The sequence below is a fragment of the Dendrobates tinctorius genome, unplaced genomic scaffold (genome assembly GCF_039654945.1).
Source record: "Dendrobates tinctorius isolate UK_male_01 unplaced genomic scaffold, ASM3965494v1 ptg000163l, whole genome shotgun sequence".
NCBI classification, from domain to species: Eukaryota; Metazoa; Chordata; class Amphibia; order Anura; family Dendrobatidae; genus Dendrobates; species Dendrobates tinctorius.
In genome coordinates this window covers 1,497,037-1,524,178 of record NW_027361830.1, presented here as the reverse complement: position 1 = coordinate 1,524,178, position 27,142 = coordinate 1,497,037, and the positions used below count along the sequence as shown (strand labels likewise).

General features: G+C 42.3%; 1 protein-coding gene across 1 annotated transcript in view; it reads left to right on the top strand.

The window, feature by feature from the left end:
• EXOC2 (exocyst complex component 2) overlaps positions 1-27,142 on the top strand; it is a 274,558-nt gene that overhangs the window by 111,259 nt on the left and 136,157 nt on the right. The window contains exons 9-10 of the mRNA XM_073550138.1: positions 524-626; positions 2,953-3,071. Of these exons, the coding sequence (XP_073406239.1) occupies positions 524-626; positions 2,953-3,071 (222 nt within the window). The remainder of the gene's footprint in view (positions 1-523; positions 627-2,952; positions 3,072-27,142) is intronic.

Genomic DNA, 27,142 nt, shown 5'->3' with positions numbered 1-27,142 from the left:
CATCCCATATACAGGTGCTTCTCACAAAATTAGAATATCTTCAAAAAGTAAATTTATTTCAGTTCTTCAATGCAAAAAGTGAAACTCATATATATTATATAGAGTCATTACAGACAGAGTGATGTATTTCAAGTGTTTATTTCTGTTAACGTTGATGATTATGGTTTACAGCCAATGAAAACCCTAAAATCATTATCTCCGTAAATTAGAATACTTTATAACACCAGCTTGCAAATGATTTTAAAATCTGAAATGTTGGCCTACTGAAATGTATATTCAGTATATGCACTCAATACTTGGTCGGGGCTCCTTTTGCCTTAATTACTGCATCAATGCGACGTGGCATGGAGGCGATCAGTCTGTGGCACTGCTGAAGTGTTATGTATATATTAAAATCCCATCTCCTCATGAGCCAAGAAAGCAATGGGAACATTTACACAATTGACAGTGTGTTTTCTCCTGCTTGTCTGCTTCTTAATATGATGTACTAGTAAACATTAAATCCTTTGTTGTCATTCTCTAGTTTATGCTGAAGTAAAAACCAGGATTGAAGCATTGAGGGTACTACTATTGGCTAAACTTTTGGAAACCCCTTCTACTCTGCAAGACCAGAAGCGTTACATCAGGTACAAGTTGTGTATTTCTTTGTGGATCTGAAAACAACCTATAATAACTTGCTTGTTGAATCATATAAAATCCTCGTGCCCATTGTGCATGGGGATGGGTTTTAATCTAGCCTCTGAAAAGACTTTTTCTACACTTTCAAACTTCATATAATACCAGCTGTATTCAGTTAGGTACCAACTGTGTAGTGAGGGATTTTCTTAGTAGGTGACATAAGTTTCATTAGTCTTTAGGCATATCATTGTGACAGTTAAAGAGGTTGTCCACTACTTTTCTGATTGATGACCTATTCTTGGGATAGGTCCGAGACCCCCGCTGATCAGCTATTATCGGAGATGGCGGCCACCGTCCGGAAGTACTCACTGGCAGAGCTGCTCAGTCTTTTGGGGGTAGCTGATGCAGGGTACTACACATCTGCCTACTATTCAAATCAATCGGAGGCGGATGTGTAGTACCCTGCATTGGCCACTATCAGAAGACGGCCAGCTTCGCAAGTGAGTACTTTCGGCTGCCGCTGACACCAATAACAGCTGACCGGCGGGGGTGTCAGAACCCAGCCAATCGGGCATTGATGACCTATTCTAGTAGTGGACAACCTCTTTAACTTAAAAGTAAAAAGTATTGTATTTAACATCGCTCATATTTTTAATACATTTCGTCCTTTTATGTGATGACAAAAGTGGAGGTCTAAACAAAAAAAAATATAAAATTACATCAACTCCACTTTAAAGGACAGGATCCATAAGCGGAGGTGGAGACTTGAAAACAAGCTGAATGGAAATTCTGGTTTCCCATACTTGCTCTGTAACTGTCTGCAGGTCAGAAAGTTCCTGAAGTTTATTGAGCCAACCAGGTGCACCTTGGACAGGTTCTTAGGATGCTTAGCAGTTGCTGCAGTCCTCAGTATTTAACTTGGAGGAGCCGTAAAGGACACCTATCAGATGATTCCATGATGCCTGAAGTATGGGTGGTATGAATCAGAGGTCGCCTGTATTATAGACATCTGTGTGAAATTCTGTGGTATTTCAGGGAAAAGCATAGTTGAATGCGTGGCCCGGAATGAGGTGACTAGCCCATGAAGCAGGTCCTCAAAGGCTTCTCCATGACTTTTATCTAGACTGACAGCCCTCTCACGCGGTGTGTATAGGGTGAGATCGTCAGTCTATCTGAGTGGGCAGGGAGAAGCCAGTGGAGGCACACCTCTTGAACCAGTCACTTGGTTCCTGGTGGTACTTTCAACTAAGACCGCAGCATTTCAGAGTAAAATTTAGATGGTTACAATGCCAGAGCCAGTCTTCCATGGTTCAGGCAATTTGAGTGAGTTGATCTGTTTCCTTTAAGGGCTTTTTTGCCAAATTTTTTGCACAGCATTTTAAAGTGCCAGCAAAGTGAATGAGATTTCTGAAATCTCAAGTGCATGCGGCTTATTTATGCGTGCGTGTTTTATGCAGTGGTTTTCCTGCTAAGACACAATTTATGGTGCAGAAATGTCCTCTGCAAATACTAAACGTGCACATCCCAAAGTGTTGGTCATCTTGGGCCTCTACGCCAAAATCTACATGTGCATTTCACTGCAGAGTTTATCTTTAGCATTGTAGCAATTCTAAACAATCTGCAGCATTTCTGCAACATAAAATATTAGCGATAAAATAAAATCCAGCTCACCGTGATTGCATCTTGAGGGTGTTCGGAGTCCGGAAGCGCCTTGTGAAGGTGTGGAAATTGCAAAATAAAGAGACTCCCGCTCCACGAACTGTGATTCTTTATTCACATTTGCATAAGGTATTTACTCTGAATTCAATGTGGATTTTATGTTCTTTGTGTTTATTGGATGTTAAAACCTCATTTTCGTATTTTACTGCAGCAGATTTTCGCAGTATGGAGTAAGCTGCAGAAATCTTATTAGACCACGACCAGATGTGGTGTCGAGGGAGAGAAGTTACGCTTTAAAGAAATTTTAACCATGTAAACATATTGCTTTTTTTCACCTTGCAAAAGCCAAGAAATGTATTTAACACTTTTTATGATTGTTTTATGCTTTTGAAATGGTCACTTCATTATTGGAACGCATTGGTTAATAACACTTTATTACGGAAGTTGTGTCTGAAGTATACGTTACAATGCATTATGTCCCAGCTGGTTGCCCTACTGTTATCTGGCTTTACAGCTGACCACAAAGTGTTGTTGATCTAATACTTAAATATCTAAAAAATTAGCATCTCCAAAAAACAAAAGAAAAATAAAAATCTTCCATGTGGTGCTGATGTCTGTGCAGCTTTGTTGTTCTAGTCAGCAGCTGATCTTTGATCCCCCTTTTTCTTCTTGCAGATATCTTTCCGAACTCCACGCTCCGGGTGACCCGGCTTGGCAGTGTATTGGAGCTCAGCACAAATGGATTCTACAGCTCATGCACAGCTGTAAGGAGGGCTACGTGAAAGAACTAAAAGGCAAGCAAGGCTGTGATAATATGGATGGAAACACTCATTAACCCATCTTTTTTCTCCAGTGAAACGCTTACAGATACCAGTGTAAAAGTTCTTCACGTTCTTTCCCTGTTTAATTAGGTTTGTATGTATGTCTTCCTAAGACTGGTGTTTATGCTATAGCTGGAGACTGTGGAGAACTTTCATGTTGTTAGCCATGTTTACTCTAGAGAAGCAAGCAGAAATTACACTTCAATTTGGGGAAATTAAATGCAATCTACTCTAGGTTGTTTTTCAGATTAACATGTAAAAGAAAGTCCACGTAAGTAAAGTATTTTGTAACATTACTTTCTAGGACAGTTCTCAACTTTAATTATTGTACTATGTTGTGCTGTCTCTTTAAGGTCATGTTCAAACAATGTGTGCCAAGTGAGTTTTGGAGGAGTTTTTTGGAGCAATTTTCCAAATGTACTGTAAACATATGGTGAATTTACCCAGTTTTTGGAAAAACTGTGAGAAGGCATTGTGTGAACAGTGCCATAAAGGGGTTATCCTGGACTATCACAGACTACTCGTGTCGGCGATTCAGTGGCTTGTCTGGTGTTATGTCAACAGAGCAGCAGCTTCTCTTGCACTCTGCACTGTTGATGGTGAGAGTCTGCTGACATCATACTTATTGTCAGTCGACTCCCCGCGGCCTAACTTGCGGGAAGCCATCGGTCAATAAGCTTGACGTCAACAGTCACACCCTGTCGACAAAGCAGCCACAAGAGGAAGAGCTACTCTATTGATATGGAGCAGCTGATTAGTTACCTGCCCATTAGTTTTTTAGCTCATAGTAAAACAATAATATAGTCCTGGATAACCCCCTTAAAGGGGTCTGCCAACTGTAATAAATATGGAATTTTATGTAGGCCCCCAGAACTAAGCAGCCACGATTATATTTTTTTTATATTTTGGCACAGCAGATCTAAAGGAATCCATAGTGTAAGCCAAGCAAACAGTATTCGGTTTCTTAATTAAAGGGAGCCTGTCACCTCCTCCATAACACTATTTACCTGAAAATATAATGGTAATCTGCTGGTAAATAGTTTATTATATGTGTTTTGCTGTATTACTGGAACAGCGGCTAGAGGGAGAAAATGAGGTTATATTCTCTCTGCAGCCACTACATTCATGTCATTGGGGTTGTGTAGAGGGTTGTTATATGTCACCAATCACGAAATTGTGAGCGCACTCCAATCCCTCCCCCCCTGCACACTGATTGACAGCCTGCTCTGTACACTGAGCCGGCTGTCAATCCATGCGCTGAGAAGTGATTAAAGCGCCATCATTGTATAGTGAATGGTGACTGTTACAGCCCACTGCAACCCTGATAACTGAAAGTTAGCAGCTGGAGGAAGAATGTATTTTCCGTACATGCAGCGGATTTGTTGCACAAAAATGCAGCAAAATGAAAAGGCGCTATTTTTGCATGGGAACATGGCCTTAGTATATGCAAACCGGAGATAATCACTCTGACAGCTGAAGATCAATATTTCATGTTCCAGAGGAGGGCCACCGGCATTTCTTTACAAAATTGCTTTAATTCATGTAATTTGTATGTATACATTTTATGTATGCATGGGCAGCAGGGTAAATCGCCATTTTGCTCTATTACCTCGCAGCACTTGGATCTTGAGTTCAAATCCAACCAAGTGCAACATTTGTATGTAGTTTGAGTGGGTTTCCACACTACAAAACATACTGCTGTTATAACTTTTTTCCTATGACAGCCGGCCTTTTTTTGTGTGCCTGCATGGGCAGGAATCTCTGTATAGTCTATATATTGTTTTTGCTGCCTTTTTTTTTTTTTTTGCTCAGAAAAATGCACCCGCAATTCTGCACCAACATGTGCGTTTTTGATGCCCCGTGTCATTGACAGCATTGGGGTAAAAAAAACAGTAAAACCACTGAAATAATTTACATGTTGCATTTACAGGAAATCAAAAACTGCATGTCGATAAATATAAGAAAAAAAAATCACACCGTGTGAATGAGATATTAGAAATCTCATTCATTTTGCTGCTGCTGTAAATGCTGCATTTTTCATCCCCCAAAAACGCAACAAAAATGCTATATGTGACAAAGGTGTTAGGATGGTTGTCGCATTTCTGATGTCTGTTGCTTGCAGTCGGTAATCATTTCTCAGGGGTAAAGCTTTACTCGTTGACCCTTAAAAGCACCCAGTTAATGTATGGATGAGTTGGGTCTTCCAAGGTGAGCTCCACTTTCATTGGACCCTTATAGGGCAATGGAACGGGTTGTCTAAACCAAGCAAACTCTTTAAACAGGAATATAAGATTACGAGAAAAACCTAATAAATTAGTCTTGTGGAAGATGGGACTGAATCATTCCTTAGCCATTAATGTGATGCATATTCTATTTTTATGATGGGTCTACACAATAATAAATTCCAAGAGGTCACTGGAAAGAGTAGGACAACTTAACCTGCAGTACATCCAGTAAATCCCCGCTGTCAGCTCGTCCTGGCATGCGATTCTATGGAGCTCCTATTAGCGGTTTGGTCATAGACATGGACATGTCATTTACAAAGACATCTCTTATCTTTATCCTCCTCCTTTTATTGGACAGTCCAGTGATGAATTGCAGAGGTTATAGCCGAGGACTAATCCCAGACAGTGCTGAAATTGGCTCAAGGAGCTGCAGTAAAAGAACCATTTTACAGTCTGTGTGTGTCCATGGGCTGGGTGAGACTCCCCAAATTACAGAAAAAAACCTATGGTGGTCTGGAAAGGAGAACAAAGAGTAGGAGAGTTTAGAAACTGGTCTGTTCAAACAAACAAAAGTACAATCAAGATGATAGTTGCAAGCTTGGGCTGAAGTGGAGAAAGAAACCACTTAAAGTGTAATTATTTAAAGGGGAGTCTTGACTGATTAAAATGAGGAATCCATTTCACTCACATGTTTGTTTTCCTGGAACGTCCTGTAAACCTAACAAAATCGGGGGGAAAAAGACTGAATAGAAACCGGTAAGGTTAGAACGTAGTAAACGGTAAAATCACCACGACTTTGTATGCTGTGTTCTACGAAATGTTTCTTGTTTTACCTAAACACATTCTATATACTGTTCTACTTCAAAATTTATGCTTTATGATACATTTTATTACATTGTAAACACTCTAAAAATAGTCAAACAAGTAATACAAAGTCCCGTGACTATTTCTAAAACAAAAATTAACTAGTATAAGAGAGAATTTTTGTATGTTAGATTGTGTGAGAGTAGCTATCTAACTATACTTTATAATACTTGTTTTTTTAGTTATACATTTTATGTTTACATTTTAATGGGATATTTGTTGTATTAATGCCTATCATTATGATAAAGGGGTTCATCATCAGTTTGAATCCTTTTTTCCTTCTTCCCACAGTTTTTTTTTTTTTCCTCCAAGTTCCAAAAACCTTATTTTATTTTGCATCGACATGGAAAAGTAGAACAAAAAAAATAATATGGAGTGCAAATTGGAATAAAATGCAATTTTGACATGTTTTTTTTCTTTAGTTTGAACAGGTTTAGGTATGCATTAAAAATCACATGTATGCAGGGCAGTATGAGGATGGTGGTACCAAAATTATATATTGATTCTTCATTTTACTAAAACTTTTGCACATTGCTGTACATTTTGCTGATAGGGCGAATATTGCCCGCGTTGTTTCATGATCAGGTTTGTAGGAGCTTATCTGTTATACACACTGGTGATTCTAAAACTGTGGGGATCAGTGAGAACATGGTTGCCATGTTAGTCCTACTATTAGTCCCACCCAAATTCTGAATATAATAGAATGTCTTTTAAGCTTTATTTTTTAGCATGGTGTACTCCAAGGCCCAGATAGTTGTGTACTTTAGAGGGTAAAGGGATATTAATTGTGACTTGTGCTAGTTTCATGACCACAGTCATTCTGCTAATATTAGATCAACAGATGTACCATATCGAAGGAATGAGTGCCTAAAGGGGACCTGTCACCACTTTTAGCTTATTAAACTGACCATATCATGGAAGAGTGGCTGCAAAGCTGATTAGAAAATATTTTTTGTTTTATAATTTCTTATCTCTGTTGTAGATAAAATATTAACTTGGAAAATCTATTTGCAAAGTTCCTCTAAAACCAAGGGGGCATTAACAGAGATTTTCCTACTGGAAATGTTACTGTTTCCCCTGTATTATGTTGACTAATCATAAGCATGAGGCGTCAGGAAAATGAACAAGAGGAAAATGCCCCCAGAATATGTCTGACCCAGTTTTCTCTATGTGTTAAGGTAAGCCATGTAATGACGCATAGCCCTGCTCTACCCATTGATCTTACTGCCTGCACTTACTCTGAATAAAAGGCGCCGAGTGAGTAGAGCAGAGCCATCTGCAAATATAAATTGCTCTTGCAGCTCTTATTTCAGGGCAGTCAGTGTGGGTGGAGGTTTAGCACAGCAGGACTGAAGCGATGTGGGATGAGAACTGCAAGAGATGTTTGTAATGACACACAGTTCTGCTTTACTCCAATCCCTCCACACGGACAGTGCCATAGGATGAGAACTGCAGGAGAAATTACAGTAGATGTCAGCAACGAGTGGCTGTGTGTCATTATTTGTCTCACACAAATCTGTGTCTGACATTCTCTGGGTACGTTCTTTTTTTCCCCTGCATGACACTTCCTGTATATGATTGGTCAGTGTAAAGCAGTGGAAAAAGTAACCACCCCAGATAAGACTTTTTTCTAATGTCCCCTTGGTCTTAGTGAAAATAGACTGTAAAAGCTAATATCTCTGAAACAGAGATGAGAAATTAAAAAAAATTAAACTAAGTTTTATTCAGCTTTGCAGCAACTATTATTCCATGATGTGACCAGTTCAACATGCTAAAAATTGTGGAAAGTCACTGTAACATTTAACCCTTCCTGACATGTGCTGTATATATGACGTGTTTCTGTTATACTGTTCCTCCGATTGTTCCTCTCCTGGTTTTGGTTTACACATACTGAGGAAAAAAAACCTCACCAAATGCTCAACGTGTGCACGTGGCCTAAAAGGAGCTTTGTCACGGTGTAGCCTGTCGGAATTTCATGATGTCTGTTCTTAGAGCAATAGAAATCTTTGGACAGTTTTCCATTTTTTTGTCTCGCTTTTTTTTCATCTCTGTATTGTGTGTGTGTGTGTGTATATATATATATATATATATATATATATATATATATATATATATATATACACACACACACAGTATAGATCAAAAGTTTGGACACACCTTCTCATTCAAAGAGTTTTCTTTATTTTTATGACTATGAAAATTGTAGATTCACTCTGAAGGCATCAAAATTGAATTAACACATGTGGAATTATATATTTAACAAAAAAATGTGAAACAACAGAAAATATGTCTTATATTCTAGGTTCTTCAAAGTAGCCACCTTTTCCTTTGATTACTGCTTTGCACACTCTTGGCATTGTCTTGATGAGCTTCAAGATGTAGTCACCGGAAATGGTTTTCACTTCACAGGTGTGCCATGTCAGGTTTAATAAGTGGGATTTCTTGCCTTATAAATGGGGTTGGAACCATCAGTTGTGTTGTGCAGAAGTCTGGTGGATACACAGCTGATAGTCCTACTGAATAGTCTGTTAGAATTTTGTATTATGGCAAGAAAAAAAGCAGCTAAGTAAAGAAAAACGAGTGGCCATCATTACTTTAAGAAATGAAGGTCAGTTTGTCCAGCTCAGATTAGAGACCAGGTCAATGCCACAAAGAGTTCTAGCAGCAGACACATCTCTACGACAACTGTTAAGAGGAGACTTTGTGCAGCAGGCCTTCATGGTAAAACAGCTGCTAGGAAACCACTGCTAAGGACAGGCAACAAGCAGAAGAGACTTGTTTGGGCTAGAGAACACAAGGAATGGACATTAGACGAGTGGAAATCTGTGCTTTGGTCTGATCAGTCCAAATTTGAGATATTTGGTTCCAACCACCGTGTCTTTGTGCGACGCAGAAAAGGTGAGCGGATGGACTCTACATGCCTGGTTCCCACCGTGAAGTATGGAGGAGGAGGTGTGATGGTGCTTTGCTGGTGACACTGTTGGGGATTTATTCAAAATTGAAGGCATATTGAACCAGCATGGCTACCACAGCATCTTGCAGCGGCATGCTATTCCATCCGGTTTGTGTTTAGTTTGGCCATCATTTATTTTTCAACAGGACAATGACCCCAAACACACCTCCAGGCTGTGTAAGGGCTATTTGACCAAGAAGGAGAGTGATGGGGTGCTACGCCAGTTGACCTGGCCTCCACAGTCACCAGACCTGAACGCTGAACCCAATCGAGATGGTTTGGGGTGAGCTGGACCGCAGAGTGAAGGCAAAAGGGCCAACAAGTGGTAAGCATCTCTGGGAACTCCTTCAAGACTGTTGGAAGACCATTTCCAGTGACTACCTCTTGAAGCTCATCAATAGAATGCCAAGAGTGTGCAAAGCAGTAATCAAAGCAAAAGGTGGCTACTTTGAGGAACCTAGAATAAAAGACATATTTTCAGTTGTTTCACACTTTTTTGTTCATTATATAATTCCACATGTTAATTCATAGTTTTGATGCCTTCAGAGTGAATCTACAATTTTCATAGTCATGAAAATAAAGAAAACTCTTTGAATGAGAAGGTGTGTTCAAACTTTTGGTCTGTACTGTATATACGGCACCCTGATTGCGCGGGCTTACACGGAGTACCGCCGTGATCGAGTATGGGTATCTGCTTTATGTGAGAGCTTACACCCTGCAGCAATGCCTACGATCACTGCTAGCACCGATCGTGGGTGTTCAACCCCTGTGATGCTGATGTTAATAATGACAGCGACATCACGGGGCATTGCAGAGGGAGGGAGCTTCCTCTGTGCTCCCATCGGCACAACGCGATGGCGATTGTGTTACACTGATGGTCTCCATGGTGACCCCAGGCCAAAATATGGCCGAGGGGTCGTCCAGGAACAGTGGCCTTTCAGCTCATGCTGAGAGTATGAACTGGCACGACTTCTCTCTGCATGTTAGATGCTGCTCTAATGTTCTGCAATGCAGAATCAATGTAGAGTATTAGACCAGCGATATGTCAGTTTGAAGTAGATATCCCATTCTGGGACACTAAAGAAAAAAAAAGTTGATAAAAATTGTAAAAATATTTTTAAAAAACCCACAAAATAAAGAACAGCAAAAAAACGAATCTAATAAATACATTTTCTTATGTAAAAAAAAATACACATTTGGAATTGCAAGTTCCAAATATTACAAAACGAGGCAAAAAAACTATGATTAAGAAAAAAGATCAAAAAGGCCAATCTAAATAAAAATGGCATCTCTGAAAATGTCATCTTGTCCCACAAAAATCAAGCCTCCAAACATCTGACCCGAAGAATAAAGCTGACTTATCAATTTTACCACACGCGGATCGGCATAAAAAAATAATTTCTGAAGTGCTGGTTTTTGTTTATTCTGCTAAAATTGGAATAGAAAGAGATCAAAAAATGTCATGTGCCCAAAAATGGTGCCAATAAAAACGTCAACTCGTCCTGCAAAAATCAAGCTCGCACGTTACGGTCAGCCGAAATATGGTAAAATTATAGCTATCAAAATATGGCAATGCGCAAAAAAAAGCATCTTTTTAGTGTGTGTCAGCAGTCAAACATAAAAAAACCCCTAAAAATCTTGTATTGCGGTAGCCACACTAAACCCGAAGAATAAAGTAGTCTAATCGCTTGTACCGCGAAAGGAATGACGTAAAAAATAAACCAATTCATGACCTGCTGTTTATTTTTTTTCATTCTGCCTCACAAAGATTGCAGTAAGGCTCCGCTCATTTTTATCCTGGCAGGCGCAGAACTGTATAAGGATTGCGTCTCTGACTGTGGAGCCCATCTAACAACAACAATAAAATACTGCCAGTGCCCAGTCCCCTCCTCACATCAATCCCCTTGGTGATGCACTAATTGAGATGACCTGGCCGGCCAATGGTTCTTAAAGGGGAAGGGTCCTTCGGCCACACCTACAGGGAGTTAAAGCCAGGTGTCCGGCCATTAACTCCCTCTTTCCCTCCCGGCGGACACCTGGAAGAGATCGTGCTATTATCCCACCCTCCCTCCTTATAAGTGTTAATGGAGGTGTATGGCCATACTAACCGGCGGATACATGTTAAATTTGTAGATTATGTAAATATTTGATTAACCAGGTTACCTTTACTAGGTCACAGCGGGAGAAGCAGAGGAGGGCAAAGGTTCGTAACCGCTCGTTGGGCCAACTTGCCTGTCGAATGCAGACAGGATCTCGGCGCGAGCCGCCTGTTACGAAGTGTAATTGCCTTTCTCTGATTATGTAATTAATAAACTGTGACCGACCTGTTCAACCCACCTAGGATTGTCTGTGTTTCATTACGGTATTGGAGGGAGGGGGGAAGGCACTGGTTACGACACACAGGTCTCCACAGTCTGCTCTCTACGCTGACCTCTTATACTGGGGTTTCCTTGTAAATCTCTGAAAAACTTGATTCAGATGGAATCTCCAACTGAAGATTCCGTATAATGAGGCAGATGAAGGCACTGTGGCTGCCTATGATCCGGCGGTGTCCTTCTTTTTAGGTGTGCATAAAAGCGCGGTCGACCACAGTTCTGTGCACTGCTGAAAAGAAGGACATCGCTGAACAGAGGCCAGATGGCGTCCATAGTAATTCTGCTGCCGCATTATTGTGAAAGGATCCCTTGGGGGGACTCCTCTGAATCACGTTATTCGGAGACTTAGGCCGGAGTCACACACAACGTATAAAAAAAATCCGTTTTTCACAGACCAGAATTGCACAAATGTTTCATGAACAGTGATCCCTATGTCATCCGATTGTAATGCGAGGATGCTATTTTCTTGCATCTAAGCATCCGTGTGACATCCGTTTTGCATTCGTATGGTGAGATTTTCTCGCCGGCTTGCAAAATGGACATATAATAGATCCCAATGACAGGTTTTAAAACACAAACGATAGAGTAGATACAGACACAGAGAAATATATACATACACACATATATATATATATATATATATATATATCTCTCATTTAGACATATATATTTTTCTATATTTCATAGGGTTCTACATAGCATAATAGCCGCTAAATCAATTGCTGGCTTCTGTAAAATCATTCCAGATCCTGACATGAAATGACACCTGGCTTACATACAGTAAACCATTTCATTTCATTTATTTTTTTTTATGTGTTTGATTAATAATTAGATTAGTGTATGTGTGTAAAATTTTGGACATGTAGGTGTTAAATTAACGGGTAAATTCGTTGAAAAAAATTGCGTGGGCTCCCGCTGTATTTTCTCCGCCAGAGAGGGAAAGCCAGTGACTGAGGGCGGATATTAATAGCCTAGAGAGGGTCCTAAAAAGAAAACTCCGAATGTAAGGTCAGGAAGTAACAGGACAAATAAAGGAATTTTATTCATAATAATTCCTCTATTAATAGCGGTAAATAGTACTACAAACACTTAAGGTGCCCACACAGATAATGGCACATAAAAATATTTTGATAAAATATAATAATATAATAATAATAATAATATATAATGACCACCTCACCAGGAGGAAAATACTACACAATTGTATAACAATAGGATAAAAAATAGATATAAGTTAAAAGGGGGCCCAGAATACACTTGCCTGATAAGGCAACAAAATTTATATGCAGTAGCGGCTAAATGATTGGAAACAGTGTGAAAGAACAATCGACCAAATGTGTACAAAAATAAATAATGAAAAAAATATTTAAAACATCATTTTTATGATTATTTTTTACATATAATAAAGTGACAACCTCAAACAAATGTGACAATATAAAGTGCAAAGTGCTGAGTGAATTTGTAAAATATATGTAAAATAGCTGATGCCAAAATTTGATCACATGAATAACATAGAAATGGGTGGAGTAAATACAATCAATCACAGTGAGACATAAAAGTCTGTTGCATATAAATGTCAGCCACATAGGCATGGTCCTGCAAGCTGATAAGATCAATTACCTGGGTATCGGTGGTCAAAATAGTGCGGCACGCGCCCCTATGCGTGTTTCGGAAGTTACTCCTTTGTCAGGACCGATACCTGGGTAATTGATCTTATCAGCTTGCAGGGCCCTGCCTATGTGGCTGACATACTCTTGTGTTCAGTGCATTTGTTTGAATTCCACCTGTTGGAAGCAGCAATCCTACAAGTCACTATCAACCCTTTAACGGGACTTGAAACGGGACTTAGGATAAAAGCCAAATCAGAATCTCAATTTTCAGACACTGTGTTTCTGTTTGCGCCTCATCAGTTATGAGAACTGATTTGACAGGAGCATTGCCCGGCTAATAAGCCTCTTTACGTTGCCATGCCACAGCTGGTATGTGCATTACCTCTTAGGTTGCAGGGAAGCACTGAATCTATTGTTTGGATCCTATCATAACTAGCAGCAGTTTATTAATGGGAAACTTGATGACCGGTTCCCTTTAATATTCCATAGACTTTTCAGTTTCTTACCTGGTATTGAATTTAATGTTGTCTGATCAGCCAGTGTGATCCTCATATATACGGTCCCTCTTTTCACCTTCTGTAAATGGTCATTCTGGGCAAGAGCACCAATACGATTTCCATTAAAAGGCTACACCAGTTCCTAATCCATATTAGTGAAGGTAATAGATGCTGAAGATTACTACATACCTTTTCACTATTGTCATTTTGGGGAAGTAAAAATAAATTTCCTTAAATTTTATAATTTATATAATGTGGTCACCGAATGGTATTTTTCAACTAGTTTGCAATATTCACCTTTTCAACCACGTCTAAAAGTAGCCCAAGGATTGTACTCCTTTCCTGCCAGGACAAAAGCTCCATGTTCTCCCCCTACTTACATCCGCCAGCAGGATCCGTAACAATCCTGCAGTTTGAAAACAGTTCAGTATTTTTCGTAACCTCATAGATTTACATAGTGATCCGGCAGCTGATAAGATTCCTCATATTGTGTCTGCCCTGCTTATACCTCTCCTGCCTTGTCTGCAGGGATGCACGGGACAATAATCTGTGTAGATGCAAATTCTGTAGCAAAACTTTGTTTTAAAATGCTGAATCATATTTGTCATTTAGTGGCAACATAACTTTCTTTTCTTTTTTAAATTCTATGTGTTCTCCTATGTACTAGTGACCTAATAGCACACTACGTGCACACAGCATACGGCTTCATCTCTATTGCCTTGAATAGGCTTATATGCATTTACGGCATTAGACACAGGCAGTTAAGCCGATGTCAAAGGAGTCTTGTTATCCCAGCAGCTGGCTCCCTTTCGTTTGCCCTCACTTACTGTACATCTGGAAAAAGGCTTCTTCCAGCTGGGAGCCATTTCATGTCTAAACCACATCCCCCAGGCTTAGCAAAAATATTCTCCTGACAGTGTGAGCTATGCTTAGCATTAATAGGTGGACGCAAATTAAAATGTAATTGTGTCAGCGGCAGAAAACCCCAACTTTCATTCACTTATCAATGCTTTCAAATTATATTTTTCCTCCGTTTTTATTATTTTTAATATGTGACTTTTTAGTCTGCCATTCTGGTAATGAGAAAAAGTTTACTGGTCTAAAGTTTTAATTTCTGTTTTGACTTTTCTGGCCCGCTTAGGTATTTATGAAATGTTTCTTTATAGAATTTAATATAGACTGCGCGATGGAAGAAAATGGCATGCAATATAAAATCCAGTATGGAAAGCATATGCTTGTAGACAAAGCAGAGTTTCTGATATCTTCTGGACTGTGGATGGGGGCTCTAGAAGCACCTATGAAATGTCTGATTTCCTGAGAAGGAAGGTCTCTAAAATTAGTGCTAGTTTGCACTAGAGGGCATCCACCTGTCTGCTGGAGCCTGCTCTCCGTACATGAACATTTTGGGGAAGATTTTCTAAGTTAACTACGCCAGAATCTGGTCTCTGTTTGGTCCAAAATGTTATTGTATATGTTCTACATCACATTATTGGTTTAGACACGTTTTCTGACTTCTACAGCAAACGGGATAGGCTTAGTGGAAAAGGTGTGACTTGTGAGAAACGGGCCAGGAAATGCAGCACTGCCTCTGGTATGGAGTAAAGTAGATCATTTAATATGTTTTCACCAGACAACCCATTTAATTACCGTAGTTATCGCCTATCCAGGGGGTAAGTGATAAATTGTTGATTAAAAGGGGTCCGACCTCTGGAATCCGCACCATGTGCGTATTTTAGAGCCAATAGAATGGAGCAGCAGTGCACTTGTGTTAGCTTACACTGTATCCATTCCCTATATTCATTCCCTATGAGGCTGTTGAGTTTTGCGCTCAATTTTTTTCCCGACAGCTCCAAAGAGGAGGAGGTTCTAACATGCTGCACCATTTGGGATAATAATTCCCGATCTGCTGATCAGTGTGAGACCCAGCTGTTTGATATCTACTGATCAGCAAGTTCTCATCGCTCCAATCGATAGGTAATAACATATTTACAATGGGCAACACGTTTAATAGGTGATGTAAGGTTAGATTACCAAATTTATCACCCTGCATGAGCTACTGACATAAATCTAGTCCAGGTTAAGAGTCCTTTAGGATAGGTCATCAGATCAGTGTAGGTCTTTTACCCAGCACTACCAGCAGACAGCTCTTGGGTCTCACAGCCACTAAGGGAACACTGTGTAATGGCTGTTTTTGGGTACTGCAGCTTCACTCCCTTTTAAGTAAATGCACTTGCAAAAGTATTTGCTTCCATATGTAGTCTGAGGCCGAAGTCAGGCGGCCATATAAATTGGTGTTAGATCGGAATGCAGTACGCGGACTGGCCGGCAGCTCTCCCAACCCAAGCGTGACAGCAGCATAGAAATATATGAAGCTATCATGCTCTCTGGTTGGGGGATCAGCGACATTAAAACATGCAAAGCAACTGTCTTCCAGAACAAGAGAAAACTTGTGTTTGCCATCTAGTAGATGTAGGTTTCTTTTAAGCGTTTATGTCCAACTTTTTAATCCTTTCCTGACAGCGGCAATTAAAGGGAATCTGTCACCCCGGGACGTATATGACCTATTAATATGGGCAGACAGGTGATAGAAATGTTACACTAGTCCTACCTGTATGCCTCATATTAATGGTCTTGTTGTTGAGATATATACGTACCGGGGGTGACAAATTCCCTTTATGTCTGTGAAACACAACTGCTCTGGCTCCCAGCTACCAGCTATAAAAATATGAATTTAACACTTTCATTATGGTAAACTGCATACAGAAAAAAGAACTCCAGAATTTACATTTTTGTTCACCACACCTTCTTACAATCATGAATAAATAGCAATTAAAATGGCTTAGAGCTCCTAAAATGATACAAATAAAAAACAGCAGCTCACCAGGCAAAAAAAGAACTCGCCCATCTCCATCGGCAGAAAAATACATTGGTCTGCGAAAATGGCAACACAAACCAATTTATTTTTTTTTTAAGTTCAGAATTCAGAAAATATATCTAGAAAACCTATACAAGGTTGGTATTCTACTAATCTTACCAAAGTAGGAGGTTATTTTTTTGTTAGTAAAGTGAATATGTGATTAGATTTCATAATACTGACTGCATGTGATCCTAAATAGCCCTGATGAAACTGGTGTACTTAATATAGTTATCCATTGCCGAAATAGTATACACCGTAATCCTTTTTCAAAAGTTTAAACTCAATTTCTGCCAACCTAGCCAGTTTGGCAGCCCCTCAATGTCCCTCCTCCTGCTAAGATCTCACACTGCTCAGTACATGCTGCAGCCGTCGCAGGCGGGATGGGTTGATAGATACTGAATACACCTAGGCTCAGGAGCTCTCACTCTATATCTGGACTCATGAAATGTTACTGGATCTTTAAATAGTGTCCCCATCTCACCAGGTCTAAGTAATCAATTTAATAAATGTATGTAGTTTATATTCTAAAATCTGTTGATGGTGACATATCTGTTTTTAAGAAAAGTAATTGTAGAAATATTTATTGGAATCTGCCTATTTTAAAGTCCTCTACCAGCTTTGATTTTAGACAAGCTTTTCATGCTGCTATCACTGGCTTCCCCACTCATGGAACTAGTTCCTAAACTTCAAATAGAACACATGAAGATTGTGAAATATACTTACTGGCATGGTTTCATGTTCTTACTTTCTTGTTATTCTGCTCTCCCTATGGGTGGCACACACTTCCATTCCTGTTGTGATCTGTGGGCAATGTACTGTACTCTGATACCGAGTTGTCACAGCGTTCCCACGGTTTGCCTAAGTATAAAGATGTGAAGAAAGGGTAAAGCGAGCACAGAAACAAACTTGCTCATGCTGAATAACAGTTACCTGTACAAAGGTGTGTGATTACATGTCACATTGTTCCTACAGAGCGGTGGGTGAGCTTGAATGTCGCATTACTTGTACAGGGTGGTCGAGCTTACATGTCACATTGCTTTTACAGGTAGGTCAAGCGTACGGGTTACATAGCTTGTTCGGTGGGGTTAGGTTTATATGTCACATTGCTTATATAGGGAGGTCAAGCCTACATGATACATAACTTGTTCAGTGGGGTTAGGTTTACATGTCACATTGCTTGAACTGTGGAGTGAGGTTACATGTCAAGTTGCTTGTACAGAGGGGTGAGCTTATATGCCACATTGCTTGCACAGAGGGATGAGCTTACATGCCACATTGCTTGCACACTGTTGTGAGTGTACTTGTCAGATTGATTCTCCAGAGCTGTGGGTGAGCTTACACGCCACATTGCTTGTACAGAGGGGCAAGCTTACACATCACATTGCTTGTACAATGGGGTGAGCTTACACGTTACATTTGCTTGTACAGAGGGGTGGCCTTATACATCACATTGCTTGTACATAGAGGCGATCTTACATGTCAAATTGCTTGTATAGAGGGGCGAGATTACACCTAACATTGCTTGTACAATGGGGTGAGCTTACACGTTACATTGCTTGTAAAGAGGGGTGGCCTTATACATCACATTGCTTGTACATAGAGGCGATCTTACATGTCAAATTGCTTGTGCGTAGAAGCGAGCTTACACATCACATTGCTTGTACAATGGGGTGAGCTTACACGTTACATTGCTTGTAAAGAGGGGTGGCCTTATACATCACATTGCTTGTACATAGAGGCGATCTTACACGTCACATTGCTTGTACAGACGGGCGCGCTTACACCTAACATTGACTGTGCGTAGAGGTGAGCTTACACGTCTCATTGCTTGTACAGAGCGGCAAGCTTACACATCACATTGCTTGCACAATAGGGTGAGCTTACACATCACATTGCTTGTACAGAGGGGTGGGCTTATATATCACATTGCTTGTACAGAGGGGTGGGCTTATAAATCACATTGCTTGTACAGAGGGGTGGGATTATACAGTTAGGTCCATATATATTTGGACAGAGACAACATTTTTCTAATTTTGGTTCTAGACATTACCACAATGAATTTTAAACAAAACCATTCAGATGCAGTTAAAGTTCAGACTTTCAGCTTTCATTTGAGGGTATCCACATTAAAATTGGATGAAGGGTTTAGGAGTTTCAGCTCCTTATCATGTGCCACCCTGTTTTTAAAGGGACCAAAAGTAATTGGACAATTGACTCCAAGGCTATTTCATGGACAGGTGTGGGCAATCCCGTTGTTATGTCATTCTCAATTAAACAGATAAAAGGCATGGAGTTGATTTGAGGTGTGGTGCTTGCATTTGGAAGGTTTTGCTGTGAGGGAAACAAGGAGCTCTCCATGCAGGTGAAACAAGCCATCCTTAAGCTGCAAAAACAGAAAAAACCCATCCGAGAAATTGCTACAACATTAGGAGTGGCAAAATCTACAGTTTGGTACATCCTGAGAAAGAAAGAAAGCACTGGTGAACTCATCAATGCAAAAAGACCTGGGCGCCCACGGAAGACAACAGTGGTGGATGATCGCAGAATAGTCTCCATGGTGAAGAGAAACCCCTTCATAATAGCCAACCAAGTGAACAACACTCTCCAGGAGGTAGGCGTATCAATATCCAAATCTACCATAAAGAAAAGTCTGCATGAAAGTAAATACAGAGGGTTCACTGCACAGTGCAAGCCACTCATAAGCATCAAGAATAAAAAGGCTAGACTGGACTTTGCTGAAAAACATCTAAAAAAGCCAGCACAGTTCTGGAAGAACATTCTTTGGACAGATGAACCAGAATGACGGAAAGAGAAAAGTATGGCGAAGGCATGGTACAGCTCATGATCCAAAGCATACCTCATCATCTGTAAAACACGGCGGAGGCAGTGTGATGGCTTGGGCATGCATGGCTGCCAGTGGCACTGGGTCACTAGTGTTTATTGATGATGTGACACAGGACAGAAGCGTCCGAATGAATTCTGAGGTATTCAGAGCCATACTGTGTGCTCAGATCCAGCCAAATGCAGCCAAACTGATTGGTCGTCATTTCATACTACAGATGGACAATGACCCAAAACATAAAGAAAAAGCAACCCAGGAGTTTAAAGCAAAGAAGTGGAATATTCTTGAATGGCCAAGTCAGTCACCTGAGCTCAACCCAACTGAGCATGCATTTCACTTGTTAAAGACTAAACTTCAGACGGAAAGGCCCACAAACAAACAGCAACTGAAAACCACCACAGTGAAGGCCTGGCAGAGCATCAAAAAGTAGAAAACACAGCGTCTGGTGATGTCCACGAGTTCAATTGCCAACAAATCTGTCCAATTACTTTTGGTCCCTTTAAAGCGTACACGTTACATTGCTTGTACAGAGGGGTTTGGCTTATACATCACATTTCTTGTACATAGAGGCGATCTTACACGTCATTGTTGCTTGTACAAAGGGGCGAGCTTACACCTAACATTGTTTGTGCATAGAGACGAGCTTACACATCACATTGCTTGTACAATGGGGTAAGATTACACGTTACATTGCTTGTACAGAGAGGTGGGCTTATACATCACATTGCTTGTACAGAGGGGTGGGCTTATATATCACATTGCTTGTACGTAGAGGCGAGCTTATACGTCACATTGCTTGCACAGAGTGGCAAGCTTACACATCACATTGCCTGTACAATGGGGTGAGCTTACACGTTAGGCCTGTTTCACACTTCCGTTTTTGTGTCCGCCAAACGGATCCGTTTCCGTTTTTTTGACGGAAACTGATGCAAACGGATCCGTTTTTTTAAAAAACGGATCCGTTTTTTTGACGGATCCGCGGTAACCGTAATGGAAGTCTATGGGACAAAAAAAACGGATCCTGCAAAAAATGGCGGATCCGTTTTTTTACGGAAAACAACGGATTTTGACGGATTTGAAAAAACGGAAGTGTGAAACAGGCCTTCCATTGCTTGTACAGAGGGGTGGGCTTATACGTTTCATTGCTTGTACGTAGAGGCGATCTTACACATCACGTTGCTTGTACAGATTGGTGCGCTTACACCTAACATTGATTGTGCTTAGAGACGAGTTTACATGTCACATTGCTGGTACAGAGGGGCAAGCTTATACATCACATTGCTTGTACAGAGGGGCAAGCTTATACATCACATTGCTTGTACAGTAGGGTGAGCTTACACGTTACATTGCTTGTACAGAGGGGTGGGCTCATACGTCACATTGCTTGTACAGTAGGGTGAGCTTACACGTTACATTGCTTGTACAGAGGGGTGGGCTTATACGTCACATTGCTTGTACAGAGGGGTGGGCTTATACGTCACATTGCTTGCACAGAGTGGCAAGCTTACACATCTCATTGCCTGGGGTGAGCTTATAACAGGACCTGTTGAAGTGCATTGTGCACGAAACGGCTGTTGTCCATCTTCTTACATTCTTCCCGTGCTGACGCCTATGCTTTGTTAACATGGAATAAAGTGAATTATTTCAGAGAACGGTGAGTGCCATCCTGCTGCTTTTTTATCACATACACATCACATTGCTTGCTTGTACAATGGGGCGAGCTTACATGTCACATTGCTTGTACAGAGTGGTGGGCTTATACATTACATTGCTTGTACGTAGAGGCGCGCTTACACGTAACATTGCTTGTACAGACGGGCGAGCTTACATGTCACATTGCTTGTACAGAGGAGTGGGCTGATACATTACATTTCTGCTATAGATTGGTAGGTGAGTGCACTTTGTTGATTTCTTTTTTTTTTTTTGTGCACAGAGGTGTAGACTGAGATCCTCTGTACAAGAAATTTTATTTCTGCCACCAAATATGCTCTACTCCCCTGCTGCTGTAATGTGTGCAGTCATGGTCCAGTGCAACCAACAGCTCATGTTCTGGTCAGATGACCGACAGCTGGAGTCCTGGGCTAAATATGTAGAGAGGGACAGGAGACAAGGAATCCTGTGTAGACATTTTTGGCCACAGAAACCAATACCCTCTGGTGGACGTAGTCTGTGGCAAAGAAAACTAAGAATAACTTGACACTTTGGCAAGAAGTACAGTGATAATTCATGAAAGAACCAATGCAGAAAATTATACAGTATGACAAACATAGTTACCAAGTATCTAAGATTTTCCCTTCACCCATGACAGCACCACCTGAGAGAGGGATCCGCCCCGCCAGGACAGGAACCTACTGAAATATAAGGGGCGGCACCTCTCCCCCGCTTCAGTTGGGTTCCTGTCCTGGAACGGGATCCCAGTCTGACAGCGGCGGTGCCTGTCATGGAAAATGGGCCCAGGGCCGTCGCGGCGCAGGAAGAGCAGGTCAGCTTACCTGCAGTGCCGCCCGTCGGTGGCCTGGAAGCGCAGTCCCCGGGGTTCCTCCTGCAGGCCCCGGGTTCGTGCGGGTGCAGTATGGAGGCCTCAGCAGCGGGGCTCTCCTCTGTGCCTCCCTCCCCCTGCGCGCGCCCGATCCTTCTCCCTGGGACGACAGGGGAAGCCGGGGCGGCTTCCGGCGTCTGACGTCAGCGGCGCCATGCACCCTGGGAGTGTGCCGGCTGACGTCACAGTCACGACGGCAACATGGCGCCTAGTGCGGCGCCGGCCGCAGTAAGAAGAAGAGCGGCCGGTGGTCGCAGGGGGGAGGGGTACCGACCACTCACCGGATACACCTACAAAATGGAGGGCAAAGAGCAGGACGGCCAGGTGTTACAATGGGGTCACAGCAGGAGCGTTCACCGTCTCCACCGTCTCTACACGTAAACATGGGAGCCGTTCAAGCGGCAAGAGCAGCAGCCGCCCGAGCCACAGATCGAGGGATTCCTTGAGGTCGAGAGAGCGCAGACCGCATGCTCCAACACAGCCTCCGAGTCCGGTACCCGACTTTGTGGGTGGTGAGCGATCTTCGAGAATGTTAGACCAATATTAATAGGGTCCTTCTTGTGTGTTATTTTTTCCTTAGGGAAAAGGCAAAAAAGCAGGGAGCAAAAGGAATAATAGAGAGTGTGCTATATGCCAGAGCCCCCTAGCAAAAGATTGGCAAAAGGACCTTTGCGCCAGCTGTATCCAGCGGACTATGGCGGAGGAGGTGCCGAGCTTGGCAACTAACCTCAGATCAGTCATAAGGTCCGAGGTGGAAGGCTCACTTAAAATATTATTAAAGAAAAAAGGTAGGAGAGACTCCCCAACTTCTTCGTCAGACTCTTCCTCGTCTGAATATCAGGTCGAACACAGGTCCTCCTCGGATAGTGATACAGGGGGCAGGCCGTGTTTTCCGGTAGAGGATACAGACGCTCTCCTTAAGGCCATTAGGACAACCATGGGCCTACAGGAGGAGAAAGCAGCTAAGTCCCTAGAAGACGTAATGTTTGGGGGGTTACAGGAAAGGAAAAAGCGCACCTTTCCGGTTAATGAGAAAATTCAGGCGCTCATTGAAAAAGAGTGGAAGAAACCTGAAAGATCAGGTAGCCTTCCCTCCTCCTCAAAAAGGAGATATCCCTTTGAGCCTAAAGATACGGAAATATGGGACAAGGTCCCAAAAATTGATGCAGCAATATCCATATCATCCAAAAGGTCGGCCCTGCCCCTAGAAGACTCAGGAGTGCTGAGAGATCCGCTAGATAAAAAAGCAGACTCCTACCTAAGACATGCATGGGAAGCAGCGGCAGGGGGACTGAAACCAGCAATAGCCGGCACCTGCACAGCCCACTCCTTAATGATCTGGTTACAGCAGCTAGAAGAAAAACTCGCATCCAAGGTGTCAAGGGAAAAAATTTTGGGAGATCTGTATCTTCTACATGGAGCAGCCGCCTTTTTGGCCGACACCTCTGCTGATTCCATGAGATTGACGGCGAGGGCAGCGGGGTTATCAAACGCTGCAAGGCGTGCATTATGGCTTAAAGGCTGTCCTGGAGACCTGCAATCAAAAGCTAAATTATGCTCTCTTCCATGTGATGGACAATTTCTTTTTGGGAAAAATTTAGACGACATCCTGGAAAAAGCAGGGGACAGGAAAAAGGGCTTTCCCAGATTTACGGGAGATCAAAGAAGACCGCCCTTTCGGAGGGGAAAATTCAATAGGGGCCGTCCTCCGGGGGATCGGAAAAGATGGGAGGACAAAAGAAAGAAATAGTCTGGATTCATGTTTGGGGGAGCCGCTTCATCCGCAAAGAAGTCTCCACAATGACGCCGGTATCCCCGTTGGGGGGAGACTGATGCTCTTTTATCAGGCCTGGGAAAATATATCTTCCAACACTTGGATTTTAAACATCATAAAGGCCTAAAATTTCCTTTTTTTCAACGGCCGAGAGCATCGTTTGTGGTGACCCCTGTCAGGAAAGGGTTAGAAGAGCAGTTGGCCCTAGAGGCAGAGATCCTAAGTCTGCTGGACAAACATGGTCTGATCGAGGTTCCAAGCAAACAGGAAAGAAGGGGTTTCTACTCACCCCTCTTCCTAATAAAAAAAAAACGGATCATTCATTCAGGACGATTATAAACCTCAGAGGCCTCAACCAATGGATAGAAAACCAGACCTTCAAAATGGAGTCAGTGACTTCGACCATAAAACTGTTACACCACAATTGTTTTATGGCCATAGTCGACTTAAAGGATGCCTACTACCACATCCCGATCCATCCAGAGTACCAAAAATACTTAAGGGTAGCTCTCTACATCCAGAGCAACCTCAGACATTTTCAGTTCAGAGCCCTTCCATTCGGCATATCCATAGCCCCGAGGGTGTTCACGAAGGTTGTAGCAGAGATGACCGCCTTCCTCCGAATCCACAACACAATTATAATACCCTACTTAGATTTTCTAATTGTGGGCAACTCGGAACGTCACTGCACAGAACAGGTGGAAAGGGTAACAAATACTCTACAGAGACTGGGCTGGATGGTGAATGTCAAAAAGTCAAGGCTACAACCCCTAAAAAGGCAAATGTTTTTAGGATTCATCTTTGACTCGGAACAGCAAAAGTGTCTTTTACCAGAGGCCAAGGTGGAAAAGGTGAGGAATATGACCCTGGCAGCAATAGACCAACCTCACACGACCCTGAGAGGGGCGATGTCCTTACTAGGCACACTGACAGCCTGTTTTCCAGCGGTCAGATGGGCACAATTTCATACCCGTCAACTGCAAGCAGAGATCCTATCAGCACAGAAATTGCTAAAAGGGTGTTTAGAAGGAAGGCTGGAACTTTTCTTAAAAGTCAAAAACTCTCTCAGATGGTGGCTAGACAGAACAAACCTAGTAGAAGGCCGCAATGTCCGGATCATGTCGGACAACAAAGTGACAGTGGCTTATATCAACCACCAGGGAGGGACAAGGTCACACTCCCTAATAAGCGAAACCAATGAAATCTTTCGCAGAGCAGAACGACACCTACACTCTCTAACGGCCTTACACATCAGAGGGGTGGAGAACATACAAGTCGATTTCCTAAGCCGCAACACATTGAGGCAGGGAGAATTGGCCCTAAATCACTTAGTGTTCCAGAAGATAGTACAATTCTGGGGAGAGCCAGTAATAGACCTCTTTGCCAACAAAAGCAACAGGCAGGTAAAAAGATTCTGTTCATTGAACCCAAAAGAAGACCCATGGGCAGTGGACGCATTGCAAATTCCGTGGAATTTCAAACTGGGTTACGCCTTTCCTCCGGTAGCTCTAATCCCAGCAGTGGTGAAGAAAATAAGAGAGGATCAGGCCAGCGTGATCTTAATAGCCCCGTTTTGGCCAAAAAGGCCCTGGTTCTCACTACTACAGATGATGTCCCTCTCAGATCCATGTGTGCTGCCAGAGATTCCAGACCTGCTAGCTCAGGGTCCGGTATTCCACACGCAAGTCAAGGGGTTCCATCTGACGGCGTGGAATTTGAGAGGTCACTTTTAAAAAATAGAGGGTTCTCCCCTGGGTTGGTGGCTACATTGATGAAAAGTAGAAAGCCAGTGACAACTAATATATACGGTAGGACATGGAATAAGTTTCTGCAGTTCCTAGGAAGACCGTTAGACCAAGAACCCCCGATCAAGGCCATCTTAGAGTTCTTACAGGCAGGACTACAGCTAGGCCTAGCGGTAAATACACTCAAAGTGCAAGTTTCAGCACTAGGTGCTCTATATAACTGCAATATAGCAGCAAACAGATGGGTAGCCAGATTCATTAAATCCTGCCAGAGGTCTAGACCAATCCCTTTTCCAAAAATAGCTCCCTGGGATTTAAACCTTGTGTTTGAAGCTCTCACGAAGGAGCCATTTGAACCAGTGCAACAACTACCAGTAAAATATCTTACCCTAAAAACCATTATTTTAGTGGCCCTTACATCGGCACGTAGAGTGAGTGACTTGCAGGCCCTCTCAGTTAACCCACCTTATACCCAGGTGTACCAGGACAGGGTTGTCCTAAAAACAGACCCTGCTTATTTACCGAAAGTTGTATCAGATTTTCACCGAAGCCAGGAAATTGTCCTCCCCTCCTTCTGTGACAATCCAAAAAACCCAGGAGAGGAGAAATTCCATAATCTAGACGTTAAAAGAGCCCTCTTAGAGTATATATCAGTAACTAGCCAGTGGAGGAGGTCCCAGTCCCTATTTGTAGCCTTCCAGGGTGCCAGGAAGGGTTACGGAGTATCGAAATGGACTATTGCCAGATGGTTTAGGGAGGCCATTAGTGTAGCCTACTCAGCTAGTGGTGTTCCGATTCCTGACAGCATCAAGGCTCATTCCACCAGAGCCGTGGCGACCTCCTGGGCTGAAAAAGCAGAGGTATCAATTGAACAGATTTGTAAGGCCGCTACCTGGGCCTCACCCTCAACCTTTTTTAAACACTATAGATTAAATCTATCCTCCTCTGCTGACTTAACCTTTGGTAGAAGGGTGCTGCAAGCGGTGGTCCCTCCCTAAGGTGTTCGAAGTCTCCAAAAATCTCTCAGGTGGTGCTGTCATGGGTGAAGGGAAAACCACCATGGTTACTTACTGGTAGCCGGTTTTTCCGGAACCCATGACCCATATCCCCCCCCCCTTTTCACCGTATGGGTGTGCACGTTAACAGGGTGTATTTGTGTGATGTGGTGTTGGATAAACATGTAACTAACCGGGAAGTCCTCTCAATGCTCTGTAACCAACTGAAGCGGGGCCGCCCCTTATATTTCAGTAGGTTCCTGTCCTGGCGGGGTGGATCCCTCTCTCAGGTGGTGCTGTCATGGGTTCCGGAAAAACCGACTACCGGTAAGTAACCATGGTGGTTTCACCGGACACTTTGGCCAAAATGGGATTTGTATAAAAACTGCCCAAAATTGGCTTTCCAGGGAGGGCTGGAGGTAGACGTTGGAAGGGTAAAATTCAGTGCCCCAGATGACAACTATTCATATACCGTAATATATACCGTATATAATATGTATATATACTTGTGCCTATCCCTTGCTCATCCTCTTGCAAGTTGAACATGATGTCACCTGCTGCATCTGAGGCCATCATGATGAATCCTGTTGAGAATTGGCAGCACGGTGGCTCAGTGGTTAGCACTGTTGCTTTGCTGGGGTTCGGGGTTCAAATCCCACCAAGGACAACATCTGCAAGGAGTTTGTATTTTCTCCCCGCATTTGTGTG